Source organism: Echinococcus granulosus (assembly GCF_000524195.1).
Source record: "Echinococcus granulosus chromosome Unknown EG_S00125, whole genome shotgun sequence".
In the NCBI taxonomy this organism is placed as follows: domain Eukaryota; kingdom Metazoa; phylum Platyhelminthes; class Cestoda; order Cyclophyllidea; family Taeniidae; genus Echinococcus; species Echinococcus granulosus.
The window spans coordinates 43,835-58,380 of NW_020170505.1; the positions used below are offsets into that span (position 1 = coordinate 43,835).

A 14,546-nucleotide genomic window follows, 5' to 3' on the forward strand; every position below is an offset into this window, starting at 1 on the left:
GTCGCTTCAGTTGTTAATAGCTTTTCTGCAGAAAACGAGACTAGGACGGATGCCGAAGGAAGACGTCAACATCAACCCTTCTATTAGGGGTCATCACTATTCTCCCATCCGTAGCAAATGTACTTCTTCCCCTCCGCTGAGGTTTATCACGCAGAAGTGGAAAATCAGGATACGTCTTTTAAGATCGGGTTCGCTTTCCTCTGCCACCAATGTAGCGTCCCGGGACTCCCTGAAGACGAAAGAAGACACAATACTCCGGCAGAATATATATATTCAGCACGGAGAAGGTGTCTGAGCTATTGGCATGGCCCAAAAGGTCAGCCCACCCAGCGAGGTACAAGGGGGCTAATTCAAGGTACAAAAGTGGCGCCTCACCAGAACCGAGGGATAAACCACTATCGTATTACACCACCGCTTACTATATTCTAAATAACTTCTTGACTCATCTACCTACTCCTGTGCCTAAAAACCATGTTGTCAATCAACTTGTACCAGCAAATATTATTTAGGTAAATTCTATTTGTTCATTTTCAAGTGAAATAAGTGTATTTGTTACTTTTAATCTTCAATCTACATAAAGTTTAAATGCTTAAAATCAGTGTCTGTAACCACGTGTGCATAACTAAACTATTTCGAAGCATTAGATAGCTAACCAATGTAGTTTTCGTTTTTATTTCTCATGTGATATTTCTTGGGTTGTAAAGCCACTTTCGATCTACAGATTTTAGGGATGTGTGATTTTATTCAGGAATCCGTCGGTCTTGAATCTGGGACCTTTTCCGGCCTTATTGGCTATGATATTTATTTTAGAATTTGTTGTTGTGCTGAGACCTTATTCTGACTTTTAACCCAAGTTTGTCGCATAGTTTAGTAAAAGAATTAATGTGTGCAGCAAGACATTTCTACTTTCAATCTAAATTTTCACTTTTAGACTAACAGAATAAGAAACTCCCCTTTTGACGAGGTGGTTGATGTGTCCACTTCAGATTCGGACGAAGTATTGAGCACTACGTCGTTCATTGTTGAGGGAAAAGGTGTGATATAGTTGCGCTTAGTATATTTATAAATTGTCATTATGAATTTATCCGAAATTTCATGGAGTAATTTTTAACTTTCCAATCACTTTCAGACCAAATGGAGGTAAACAGGACAAATGTCTATATCTTGATATACAAATAAAAGCAGGCCCCAAATGAGCGCCTCCAACTATTACGCGGAAATTAATCAAATATAATGTAAAATTTCTGAGTTAAGGACTTATAAATAACCACCTTATAAAAAAGTTATTTGTAAATTTTTTGGCAGAACCTAGTTGATCTAACACTTGTAGCTTTTCCATGTTACACTATTATTGCGTACCATTACTTCGGAATAGCAGAAGAACTGCATCTTTAAAACCACTTCTAGAAGAAATCAACCATGTAAGGCGTTTTAATCCCTATCATTTCCCCAGTAAGTACGTGCTTGTGGCATTTGAGTGAAGAGTGTTACCAGTATCATCCTTTATTATATTTAAGTTTGTACTCTATGTGCTTGAGTAGATGAGTTTATAATAAGTTGTTACGAAATATTTAGCCGATGGAAGACAGAAAAACAGCATGTCATACTGATCACAATAGTGAAGTAATTGCAAATTATTTTGAGTCGGACAGTGAAAAGCGAAATAGAATTAGCAAAATCAGTTTGACCAATAACTCAGCCAAAGCTAGCACCTGTAACACATCTGATGAAGAAAATGATGAGAATGAAAGTAGGGAAGAGGACGATGGAGCTAGTGACGGTGACGTGGACGAAAACGAAAACTCACACCTGGAACCAAGTACTGGGTAAATATGGGCACATCTACCTAGCTGATTACCTCTTCAACGAGACGTATGAGTCGCATATATTTTTCAGGCTATACAATCCGGCTGACTTTGAACATTTGATAGTTTTGCCAGAAGTGAAGGAGATGTTCCAATATATTCGGAGGTATAAACCTCAGAAGATTGACCTTGAAACAAAAATTCGACCCTTTATCCCAGATTATATCGCTGCTGTTGGTGACACTGATGCCTTTCTTAAAGTAGGTTCGACTAAAATGATCGTGAAGTCCCTGGTCATCTAAAAATTCGCCTTCTTGATTTTGCGTCTGTAAGGTGCCTAGACCCGATGGCAAACCTGATAACCTGGGCTTAATTTTGTTGGATGAACCCAGCACCAATCAATCTGATTCAACAGTGCTTGATCTTCAGTTGCGTGCAAGTTCCAAACAAAAATCTTCTAAGGAAATGGTAATTTCCCATCAGCTGAACTGTGGCATAATTATGGCAAAAATGGAATATTTACGTACGCATGCTATTAATTCCTCGTAGATTTCGAATGAAGGCGTCCATGTATGAGAGTGTCCTTTAAATTTTGAGCCAAAAGTACTATATTTTCTTCACTAAGATAAAATCTCAGAGATATCTTACGCTTTGATTACTGTTATGGTGAAAGAGCGGTGTCCTTTAACACATGGTTTCTTCCACGAAATTAACAATCACACTGGATTTTGCTGTTGATATGAATTCTTAGACCATGTCTTAATAGGTAAATTTAGAAATCGTACCCCTGCCATTTTAGTTATCTCAAAATACAATGTTTCGTTTACATTAAGCGTTTATTCTCATATCGCATAAGAGAAGCATTATTTATTGAAGCATCACAGTACCAAAAAATTGCTGTTACATCTGGAAAATAAGAGCGAATACAATCTCATTAAAGGGCATTTAAATGGTGCTGTGCCTAAGTTCTACTACTTGCAAGGTTTGATCGCAGATGGATACCCCACAATAGAGTGTCGTCCAAATGAATACTCAACTTTGGCGTTTTTTTTCTACCGCCGTAGATTGTCAAAAGTATCGAGGATCTAGAGGAGAATGGAAAAGAAATTGACAAGTGGATCAAAAATATTACTAACCTTCATCTTTCCAAACCACCTCCAGCTGTTCACTATACAAAGTATGCATTTCGTTTTAATATTAACTCCTTTAGCTTTAAATTCAGGCATACTGTGGAGCTAAGTTCGTCGGCGATTTTGTTAGAATAAATGGAAGTCTTGCGCTACTTACTGTTCTCATATTTTTGTGCCTATAGTCTACTTTCAAGCTTTAATAATTACTTGTCACTATTTGATCGTCATATCAATTTTATATTCTCTAGGTTTATCCTATACGGATATCCTTTTACTCCACTTTTCTTAGATCTATGTCGATTTTATGCTAAACAATACTGCATTATGTGCATTTTATAAATCATAACACCTCCTGTTTTGTGTATTTGTATATTTAACCTCGTGTTCGTATTTTTGTTAATTATGTAAAATACAACTTGGGACCATGATGGGTCTTTGCCTGGGCAGACAGACACTGTGCTGGAATTATCTTGCGGACGAGTATTAAAACAAGTGGCATGCCCAGTAATTTAATTTGACATCAACTCTGATAATTCCAAAATACTAGTTGTTGGATCTATGAGCATTCCTTAGTAGTTGTATAATGAGTTTGTTTGACATTTTTAATATTCAAATAGGAATTTGGTGAATGTCTTTTCATACTAATAACAGTTAAATGCACATAGTGAAGAAACATTACGGCTGAGACTGGAATCCAAAAATTACTTGACTTCAGGTGATCCGCTTAAATATACTGCTTCACACCAAGGCAGTCACTTTGTAAGCGTTGAAGATATTTTCAACAGCAATGATTCATTTTAATGGTTCCACACGACTGATCCCTTTGGGGTGCCTCTGGGAAAACTTATCAGATATGTATTTTTTTTAGTTTTCATAGTGTCACTGTCTAACTTTTGGAGCAAATAGTGATTAATGGTGATTGAAAACAATAAATTCATCTGCAGCTAGCCTTCTCAGTAATTTCGTTCTTTGAATCATACGCGGGTGGATAATTTAGTAAGACATATCAAACTGCGCAGCATAATTTGATGACTTCTTCAAATGAACGAATCATTCCCACAATACTGGGAAAACACATTGCTTTTTTAACAATACTTCATTAACCTTTTTTTAATCGGTGTACTAAGCTTAATTGCCTAGACCAACAAAGCAAGTGCCACTAATTTACTTTAGTCGTTTAGCTTGGAAAACTGCCATTAGTTGTTAAAGAATCGCATACTGGTCCTACCCTCATGTTTTCAGTAGACTCTACACATTAGCATCACTTCAGAGCACGAGTTGTGCATCCAAGTTTAGTAACAGCATCTAGATAAATAAGACGATAATGGGGGTCTTTTGCATTTTTAAGAGTTTTTTTTTTTTCATTTCACAACGTCTGTAATTTTTGCAGAAACTATTTATGGCTAGTGGACAAAAGTCTGCGAAGCCATCTATTTTGTACTAAAGCCATATCTAGAAAGCGAAATACTTTTGCTCAAAGTAGTTCGCTCCCCTGAAGCAACTTCAGTTTCCGCCACAGACAAGTAACTTAGGTTTAAAATCAAAGGAAATCTGCAATTCCAAAGTGTTCACGCCTTACTACTGACCTCTATTGTGATTATTTTGATGCCTCTGAGAGGAGGGCTAATGCATGATATCTTTCCGGAAATTTTTGTTTATTTTAACTCAAAAAGTAAAGGTAAGGGTTTGAATTCGACATTCCATTGCTATCACTTTTGCTTGAGATGTGGTCATAATTTTTCAAAAGCGTTAGTTATTGAATAAATCCTACTTTACTCGAAATTAGACTCATAATAAGCCACAAAACGCAGATTTTTTTCATTTCCGGATAAAAGATAATGAAAGTTATCAACTTTGAGAAAGTGGATAACAATTTGTGATGTTAATGGGACGTAAATTATCGAAGCGCTGGTACAGACATCACCAATTTTTATATTCATTGAGTGACTGAGTGAGCGGCGGATGTCAGTAATAGCATCGTCGTATCATGAGAAACCGGTGTCTGCGGTGCTGACTTGTAGCGAAGACGGTCGTGTCATTGCCTGGCACAACCATCCAGCAAATCAAAGTGCGCACTAACCATTTGGTACTGCATACAATCATAGGATTTGCAGTGTTGTCAATTTCAATGCATGGAGTGATAAGAAAACACTGTTAGATCTATTCATGAATTAGCATGTGTATTCGACGACACCCTTAAAGATGACGTTATGACGCAGGATCACCTAAGAGGAAGTGAAGTTGGCACAAAAAGCGACCCACACCTCATTCGAAATTACATGTCACTCTCATAGTGTACCTGTCTCCTCCTAGTCATGGTATTTGATCGTGAAGTATAGATAAATTGTAATGTTTGCATATAAGCACGGAGTTTATTAATAAATACATGCAATGTGAGGTGCAGTAGGATCTTATCTTTCTCTACCTCTTAGCAGTAGACGACAATTGTTCTCCTGGCTAATACCTACCTTTTTATTTCCACGGAGGCTTTAAATCAAATTTGTTTTTGTCTTATGGACAACTTTCTCTCCTTCTAATGCACAGTGCAGCGGATTGCCAATGGATTTACAAAGCGTGTCTCAAATGTTACTTTAATGTACCTTTTAAGAATATTCTACATGTTTTGGTTGATCTTAAACTACATCACTTGTAGCCTGCCCCCTCAATAACATCAAATGTCTATTGTTCCAAGAAGGTAAAAATTACCAATTCAGGAATCTTCTGTTTAAATTTGTACCCGATTTCCCTGGTTCAGGACTTGCTAACCTATCCTAGTTACTGGATTCGGACTGGCGCACTGTTACTAAGATTGTGCAGGAAGAGATAGTAGGAGTGAATGCGTGCTGATCTGCGTGAATTTAAATCTTGCTTGAAAAATTTCACATTTCCAACCTGCATTATTCCTATTTTTATTTTATAGAAAAGGTGGTTCCGTTTTTGTTTTGAAATTAGGCAAGCTTACAGAAATTCATACGCTTTTCTATCCTATATCAGACTTTAATCCACCATTTTAAGCTTAACTGCGTATGCTTTGTAAAATGCGGTGCTTAAGTAACTGAAGGTATCCTACTTGCATAGACTGCGTTAAATGTTCCAATGTTATGCAAAATGCCGTAAAATAATTATGCTTTATTAATTACGTGATCTTGACCGTTAAAATGAAGTTTGTGATTTAGAAATTTGTGGTATAAGTAAGATGCTGGCAATTTGGCATGCTTTTTGCGCAAATAAAAAGAGGAAAATAAACGTATAATAACTGGGCACGAATTGTGGCGCACAATGCAAGCATGTTAGAAATGGGATAATTTGGTAAAATTAGACATGCCATTAACATTGATGAGTGTGTAATTTGTGCCCTCCACAAAGACAGTAGTAATGGTGTTTAGGTGGTACTAACATTTTTACTTTACTACAAGGGCTATAGTAATGCATCCGTTCGATTGTTACTCCCTCACTTTACCCAAGATTAACATAAGTGTTATTTGTCGGCATTCATTTGAAGGCCATGTAAACGAATTGTTCCTGATGGGCCGTGCATGTATTTACTTTGAGTTACTATTTCAAATATTTTTAAAAATAGACCCTACATGTGGTGTGGATAATAAGTACTGGCAGAAGGATAAAACTAAATAGCGTTCAATCGTATTTACTTTCTATGGTTTACTAACTTCAATTCCTCCCTATTTTTATGAATAATATATACTGGTCATACAACTTTCAAATACCACTTTTGTTAACAACGATTTTGAGTTAAAAACTCCAAAATTTGTTAACTCTCACGAGCAATCTCTTTAGGTAGCTGAAGTAACTTCTAACCGCATTGTATCTTCATTGAATGTAGCACATGTATTTATATAAGAGTACAATGACCAAAACCAGTCCACTTTGGTTCTGCTCCTCACATCGTATACCGCTTAAATACTACCTAGAAAAGTGGTAAGGTCTCTGCTCGTCTGGGAGGCGCTTAAATACTTTCATCACTTCAGTAAACTTGTGTTGACGTAGCCAAAAGGAATGTCTATCAGGTAGGTAGGCATTATTAAACTATTTCACTACCGACCACTGTAGCTTAAATGAAACAATCAAACAGAAATATTATAGCCTTTCTTCCTAGGCCAATGCCGGATTTGACATCCCTCATGAGTGAATGGCCCGAGGATTTTGAGAAAGCTCTGACAATAGCGGAAATGCCTACGGCAGTACTCAACTGCAACCTAAAAGAATATGTTGAAATAATATGCGGTCAGTTTTTGTGGACTTAATTTCACAGTCAGTATAAACAGGATTTCTGAATGTTTCATTAATGCTTTGAAAAGGAAAAGTAATCAGTTGAGAGAGGTTTGCTTATAAAATTGTATAATAAGACTTATTTTCTTCCATCCAACAGAGTTTGCGTGTTTCTTAATACTTTTCGAGCTTGCTCACGGCTTAATGAGGAACAATTTAAAAAAAAGGACGCTAAAAATGGGGAAAAAATACCACAACTTTAACTGCTAACCAATTGTTTTTATGGGATTTTAGCTATAATGGATATTCCTGTGTATGGTAATTGCATCGAATCTCTTCATCTCCTCTTTTCTCTTTACATGGAATTTAAAAATTCGCAAGTATGACTTAATCTGTTTTTGTTATTAAATTAAACTTCCTTTATAAATAAATGCATTCTCTTCCATATTTTAGCATTTCCAAAAGAACGAGGGTAGAAAGTTAAGCAAAGAAGCAAACTCTGTATCCTAGCTCTACTTCTCACCGTTTTTCCATTATTTTAACCATTCACTGAAATAAATACAAAATATCAATCTGATAATTTTGTTTTTTTGGTGAATATAAACAACTTTTATCCTTAACTATCCTGTGCTCAGATTGCTAAATGAAGCCTGTAAATCAGTAAATGCAAGTAATTTTTAATAAGTTAAAGTACTTCTAACTAATCGAGCAACTTAGTTCAAAGATCACCTACAGTTGTGAAGACTAAATTAATGCAATTTCTTTAGTAGCAGGTGAGGGTTTTAAGTTAGTTAGTTACTTCATTGGGTTGATGTTTTATTTTATTGTGTTTGAGCACTCGTGAGAAGATGTCAGCTTTGACAGTTAGCAGCGATGTACTGACTATGGGGTGTCACTAAAGTACAGATATTTTACAAGTTTGAAATTACCTTCCTGTGCTAATGGTGTTAAAAACCTACACAAAATTACCAGCATTTATTTAACAACATCTGCTTATCTCCTTCAACCAAGGTCTTGTTGATACAGTAAAATTGACTGTGGATGAATATGAAAGTACAAATTACCGCCTCAAAAATTGAACCTCCACCAATGGTAATTTTCTGGTTGGTAAATTTGGCATAACTTGGCAGCCAATCTATTGCAACTTCGAAGGTGTCTGAAGACCCTTCACAGTGTTTCTGCATGCGATAGATCCATGGCACTGGCGGGAAACGACCACAGCTAACGAAGTGTACCCTCATGCTAGCAGCCGTGTTTGCAGAAAAGTATGTGGGCCTCTATTTCATGTCAATTAATGCGTCTACCATTCTACACCCTCACCGGTTTATCCATAAGTTGACACACCTTATCGTCTTCTCATAGATCCAGTTCTGTTCACTTAGTGTAAACTGTTGCGTTTAAATCAAAACCTTGGACACTTCATTGTATGCCAAGAGGCAATCAAGCAGTTGCATCACTCTTAACATCATCGTACCATTACCAAAGCAACTTCTCAAAGAATCGCAAAATTTCTTCACACCAATGATTAGCTTAAAGTACTTTCCTTTGAAGGCTACCAGGCGTAGACAGTCTGAACTTTTGTACTTTGGAAGTTGAAGCTTCCATTATCATCTGTTGGCGGATTAAATAGTTGTTAAACTTCCCTTCAATTCCCATATTATCTGGATTTCGGTGACTTGAGCTTTAATAAAACTCAATAAAAAAAATATTACAATCTCGAAAAGTTTTGGAAGGATACTCACTAAATACACTGACAATGCCTTTTATTTGTCCTTTATTAATTCTTTTACTTAGAATAGAAAATAATCCAGTATCACCATCTGAGAGTACTCCAAGTTAACAGTTCATTTTCGTTTATATAAAAGCTAGTTCGCATTGTTTTGATATTGATGATACTGACCAGATTTTGTAGATCAATTCGCATCTCTCATCCCTAAATTATAACTGCAATTTTTTTTTTCAGTTATACACTAATTTTCGGAAAAATACGCCTGTGTCCTATTGCACAAATACTGATAGATCGTTGTTTAATGTTAAATCAGGCAGTTCAAAAAGTAAAAGTCGAAAATCAAATTATAATTATCAATGCACTAGTAAAAAGGAAACTGTTTAATGTTTTAAGACAGTTGCTCGTTCTGTCGTAAACAACAATGCGAAGCAAACACTATTTCATGTATTTGAAGAAATAAGTAAGGTGATGTGAGCATTTTGGATTTGTGGCAAAAAGTGGTTTCATGATGGATTGTGCAAATTTGTGAAACCACAAACAAGTGTTGCGCGGAAACGTAGGTGTCTCTGTGTGCAAGCTGACTGCACACCCTAAGTCATCCATTCTCATTTTTGGATTGGTGGCGTGAGTACACACTACAACAGGATTGGCTGAGTTGGTTCACTCTTAGATCCAATTTGCGAGTACTCGCCATAAATAATATTCACTCACTTGAAAGCACACGAGTCATAGTCATTTGCAGCAGACAAAGGCGCACAAAAACACGCCAATGGGTCTACGATTCGGTGCACGTCGACCAAAAGAGAAGCAGACAGATGACAAAAAGACGCGAAAAAGCAGCAAGACAAAGAACGCAGACAAGTCAAAAACTCTACCACCAACAGGTGCTGGAAGTGCAAACAAGTCGGCTGATAAAGGCTGTTCAGAATCCTCCATCCCCAGTTCAGTCAATACAACTGCTTCCAACAATCTCTACAATTCACAGTCAGCCGGCAATCGCGGCGTCCTCTTTCGAGACAATCGATTTCCCGATGGCACTGCAATGCCTCGCATCCGAACACAACAGACACAAATCAACCCACCAGGGGATGACAGAGAAGGACATGCCTCTCCCACGGGCTCTGTCTATTCTTCGGCCTCCATCCAGCCTGCTTTTCTCAGCTATGCATCTTATCCTTCTTCCTATGTCCCTCAGTTATCCACAAAACCCGTTGAAACCACGACCAGAATACGTGAACATAGCCACAGTGATACTGTCTATCAGTCGGTGTACCCTGAACCCCTGCCCAAACCTGACTACCCCGTGTCCAACGACGGCACCGGAAACTCTAATCGAGACAGTGGACTTGACACGGAATCGCGCTCCTCTTCTACCGGAAAGCCGGTCAAGGCCGGTGCGATTGAAGAATATTCCCGGTGGAAAGTAAGTCGATTTTTCATTTCACGGTAGGCCTAAATTTCCAAAAGTCCTAATAGTGCTTGTCGAGATCCCATTTAATGCGGTATTAAGTGAGTCAATCATCCACCACACTTGATGTCTTCTTACGGATTACTGGCCAAGGAAAATGGAACAATAACCGAATTGAAGTTCTGCGGTTTACAAAACTACATTTCTAGTTAAAACTCAATCCAAGCGGGAAATTTACTTTGTGTTTCCCTTAAAGCCTTTGTTAAGCAAATTAATTTACCTTAAAAGGTTCCTTGACAAATTATTTAACCTTGTGTTGTGTCACATTATAATGTGGTTAAGCTCTAAAATCATGCATTTTTACTACAGTTAAAATAATTACAAATATTGTTTAAGCTGATTAGAAAATGTCCAGGAAAACTCAGGAAGATTAGGCCAATTAATTGTTGGATTCACTCTAAAATTGTGCGTTAATCTGCTTACTATGGGGATATTCAAATCGGAATCCCATGTCATGCACAATTTAGAATATTAGATTCTCACGAGTGATTGACACTTGATAGCGCATTTTAAACGCAGTACCACTGATCTTGTGTAAGAGTAAAAGTAAATGAGATATTTCTGTGATATTTTCAGGGCGCATCACATCAAGGAGCTGCAAGACAGGGAAAAGGCTTTCAATTACAACACTTTAGCCATGACATGCCAAATAGTGTCTATAATTTCAGTGAGTCACCTCAAATTTTACTACCAAAAAATTACCCAATCAATCGTGATACACCTGATTTTGTAAACTTCGCGTTTACCATGCCATCGCGTCGTCAAAAGCAACTGAATACCAACGGCACCACCTATGGTACCTCTGTGATACCTCGCAAACGGCTGAATCAGAAGGATCTTGACGAAAAGGCGTACCGTCTGCGATCTGCAAATAGACAATACCGTTGCTCTTCCAGTTCATGCTCTGAAGATGTTATTCGAACCTCACGTAGCACAATGTTCTTGCAACGCATTCAGTTAGATGATGGACTGACCTCTGAGAAGCGTAATTACGGACCAGGATCTGGTAGGTCAGGAAGACCATTCAGGAGGGAAGCCGAAAGCGAGGAGTATACGGCCAGATCGGTTTCATGTGGATTACCACGCGATCAGCCTCTTCGGGGAGGGTACTTCGAAGAGAAAAACGAGGTGGACAGATATGGGCGTCTGCCACCGGTCAAGCGGCCGGTCAGCAGAACACCGGACAGAAGAGAGGCCTGGGGTTTTGTTAATGAAGAAGATAATGAGGATGTCTCGGAAATTGGAGAGAAGGCGGAAGTCGACAACTCGGAGGAGGAAACTTCAGACTCTCAAGACGCTCCCTGCTATCCTAGCCTTTCAAGGGGTTATCATGGTCGATCCCGGATGCAGCCAGATTTTTTAAGGCAAAGCAGTGCACCTTCAATGGCCAATCGTAAAATCAGCGTTATCAAACTGTAGAAGATATGGATTACTAGAAAGGTCTTCATTTCGTTTTAAACTTTCAGTGTCAAAATGATGCCATTTTCTGGATATTTGAGTCTCTTTCGTGTTGCTGGCACATGTGATAGTAGTGTTGCATGAAAAATATGTCTAAAGCCTCTCTTCAATTTAATACACACCTATTTTATCAACTCCATCTTTCCATTATGCTTGTCAATGCCCTAATATGTGCGAGTGACTAAATTAGCATGTGATGCTACCCCCAGAAGATGAATCATTAAAACTTGAAGTGCCTTTACAACATAATTATCTGTCACAGTTAGGGCGCTCCACTTTCTGTTTTACGGATTATTGTGCATCCAATTTTGATTGATACTTTTGCCACAAAACAGATACAGCGAACAGATCATTCAAGCGCTTTCAAACATCCTCAGCTAACCCATAACATAATTGATGGCGGTGCTGGGTGTGTGTTAAATCCGGATAGATGACGAATCCTCATTTGAGCCGCCTGTCAGATCTTCTTGTTGAGGTAGGTAGTCATTAAATGCATAGCTACGGTCAAGGTAAAATACAGCTAACATCATATTCATAAAACGATGCGCAGTAGAAAAGTAGAAAATTTGTTTAAAGTGCGAGTATTACGAAAGCCAATTTTCTTACCATGAACCTCCATAGACTTACTTGAATGAAACAAGGCGTGCAAAACGACTGTTAACATCTACCTTACCAATGGTTAACGTTGACACAAGAGTATTCAACTGCTTCAATCAAAAAAACCAGTCAATTATACGGTAAAAGTCAAAAATTGTGTGTGGGGTGCTATTAACATTCGACCGTTCACTTTGACTGAACTATTCAACAATGCTTATACAGGATCCTTAATCGAGATAAACAAGGTAGACTCGGAGTTAATTATTTCTTGACAAAAAAGAGGAAATTTTTCTCATTATTAGACCGTGAAAAGAAGTTAGCCATTTTTTAACAGAGCATTGAACAATTTTTCCTCGCTTTATTTTAAGCTTCTGAGGTGCATTTTACGCAAAAGGGCTGTAGGGTGGATTGGTGACATATCCGATTTCCTGTACCCCAGAATGAAGACATGTAATCATTCATACATCTATATGCACACATGTGAGCCTGTCCGGGCACAATATATGACAGCCAAAAGGAAATAAAGAAGTGGTGCTCTGTCGCGACACATTACTTCCGCGTAATCGCAAATAGGGTATTGGTATAATGGAGCCCCGCTTTCGATATTTTATCCGTACGTAAGATGGAAAACTGGACACAATGAAACAGAATTTGCCATATGTAGTAAAGTAACTGTCGGCCTTGCCATGAATTCATTTTTTGGCAAAATATTCGACCACAATTGAGGTAATGAAACACAATGCTATCTTTCCTGGCCAATCATTAAAACGAAACATCAGAAGGCGTGCTGTGAGGGAATTTGAAAAGCAGATTGCCTTTTGGTTTTTGACCCCGAATATCGTGATTAACAGGCATTAATTTGTCGAAGCTGTAGTAATTTTAGTTTTATTCATCCAGGATTCTCTAGAAATGGTACAATTCCATCTCTGTCCTTGTAGATCTACAAAATTGGTCACTCGTATTGAGGAATCGACACTTCGTAGCTTTTTTTAGTGTGGATAGATTGAGTCGAGGGATTAAAAAAATTTAAATAATCCATTGCGATAGCGTTTTGTAACTTCAGTTTATAGCCAACTCATTTCTCGTTGGAAGTATAAAATGAGTCGGAGGTCAGGCAATGAGTATTTCACATTAGTTGCTTCATAAACTAACTATCGTCTCTATTTAGCTGGATTTTGATGAACTATCTGAAGGCAATGGAAGATGTGGCTCGAAAGGGAGGAACCAGTCTTTCCGACATGGTCCTGTTTTCTGCTTGCAGCACCACAATTGAAAACTAATCCTGCATATTAAGTAGGTCTATGAAAGTCCTTTCCCATGAATACACCACATAAGCTTCTTAATAACCTCTTCTAGATTGAAGCGATTTGCTGATTTGCATAATTTATGGAAACAACTTGAAGGAATCTACCACTTCAACCTTGTGTTCTTTTATTGAAAATCGTGATTCTTTAGGCACTAAGGACTTGCGCATAATGAAAAAGATCTATGTAAAAATTAGGGGGTGCCCAAAAATTCAGCTCCCAGGGCATCCATTAACATGCGGAACTTTGAATGCTACCCAGCAATAATAGCCACTTGTAAACACATGCGAATCGGTGTCTCATTCTTTTATTGCAAATATCTGCCAGAGTACAAACTACAGCCACAAAACCATCTTTTCTCCGTTTAAACAAAGTTAACGTTTACTATTTTAATTGCACTTGATTGTTTGCGTTGTCAATCAACCAGTAGTTTTTACATGACCATTTTTCAAGAGTTGCATTTTATTGCGACTTCTAAAACATCTTCACTTGCAGCTTCTGTTGTTGTTCCTATTAAAACAAACAATTTTTTAACACACTTTGGTGGTTACCCGATTCTCTGTTATTTGCATTGTCAAATCGTAATTCTTTTGGTATTTGGAAGAATTTCCACTAAGTTACCTTTCTGTGTATCAGCACATTTTTATAATGAGCCTTGTAGAACGCTAAGCGTAGAGGCGCTTGCTAAAATGCTGCCTAATTGTCTTCGAAACGACAATGGCCACTTTTACGAACAAAAAATATTGTGGTTTTGCTATTTAACTTAATTCAGAAAAAAATCTCAAAAGGAGTTTGGACGAACAATCGATGGTATCGTACCCTCTCCAA

The 14,546-nt window shown here is 37.7% G+C and overlaps 2 protein-coding genes across 2 annotated transcripts; both read left to right on the plus strand. All coding sequences in view use genetic code 11, as the record gives it.

The window, feature by feature from the left end:
• Positions 1-304: 304 nt before the first annotated feature.
• On the plus strand, positions 305-5,014 carry EGR_08937 (hypothetical protein; the record flags this gene model as incomplete). Its single annotated transcript, XM_024498186.1, has 7 exons — positions 305-334; positions 932-1,036; positions 1,576-1,826; positions 1,897-2,065; positions 2,139-2,273; positions 2,870-2,982; positions 4,957-5,014. 7 exons carry the CDS (start codon positions 305-307, stop codon positions 5,012-5,014), a joined length of 861 nt encoding a protein of 286 aa, XP_024347385.1.
• Positions 5,015-7,008: 1,994 nt separating this feature from the next.
• On the plus strand, positions 7,009-11,778 carry EGR_08938 (hypothetical protein; the record flags this gene model as incomplete). Its single annotated transcript, XM_024498187.1, has 4 exons — positions 7,009-7,177; positions 7,457-7,542; positions 9,637-10,314; positions 10,936-11,778. 4 exons carry the CDS (start codon positions 7,009-7,011, stop codon positions 11,776-11,778), a joined length of 1,776 nt encoding a protein of 591 aa, XP_024347386.1.
• Positions 11,779-14,546: the final 2,768 nt, after the last annotated feature.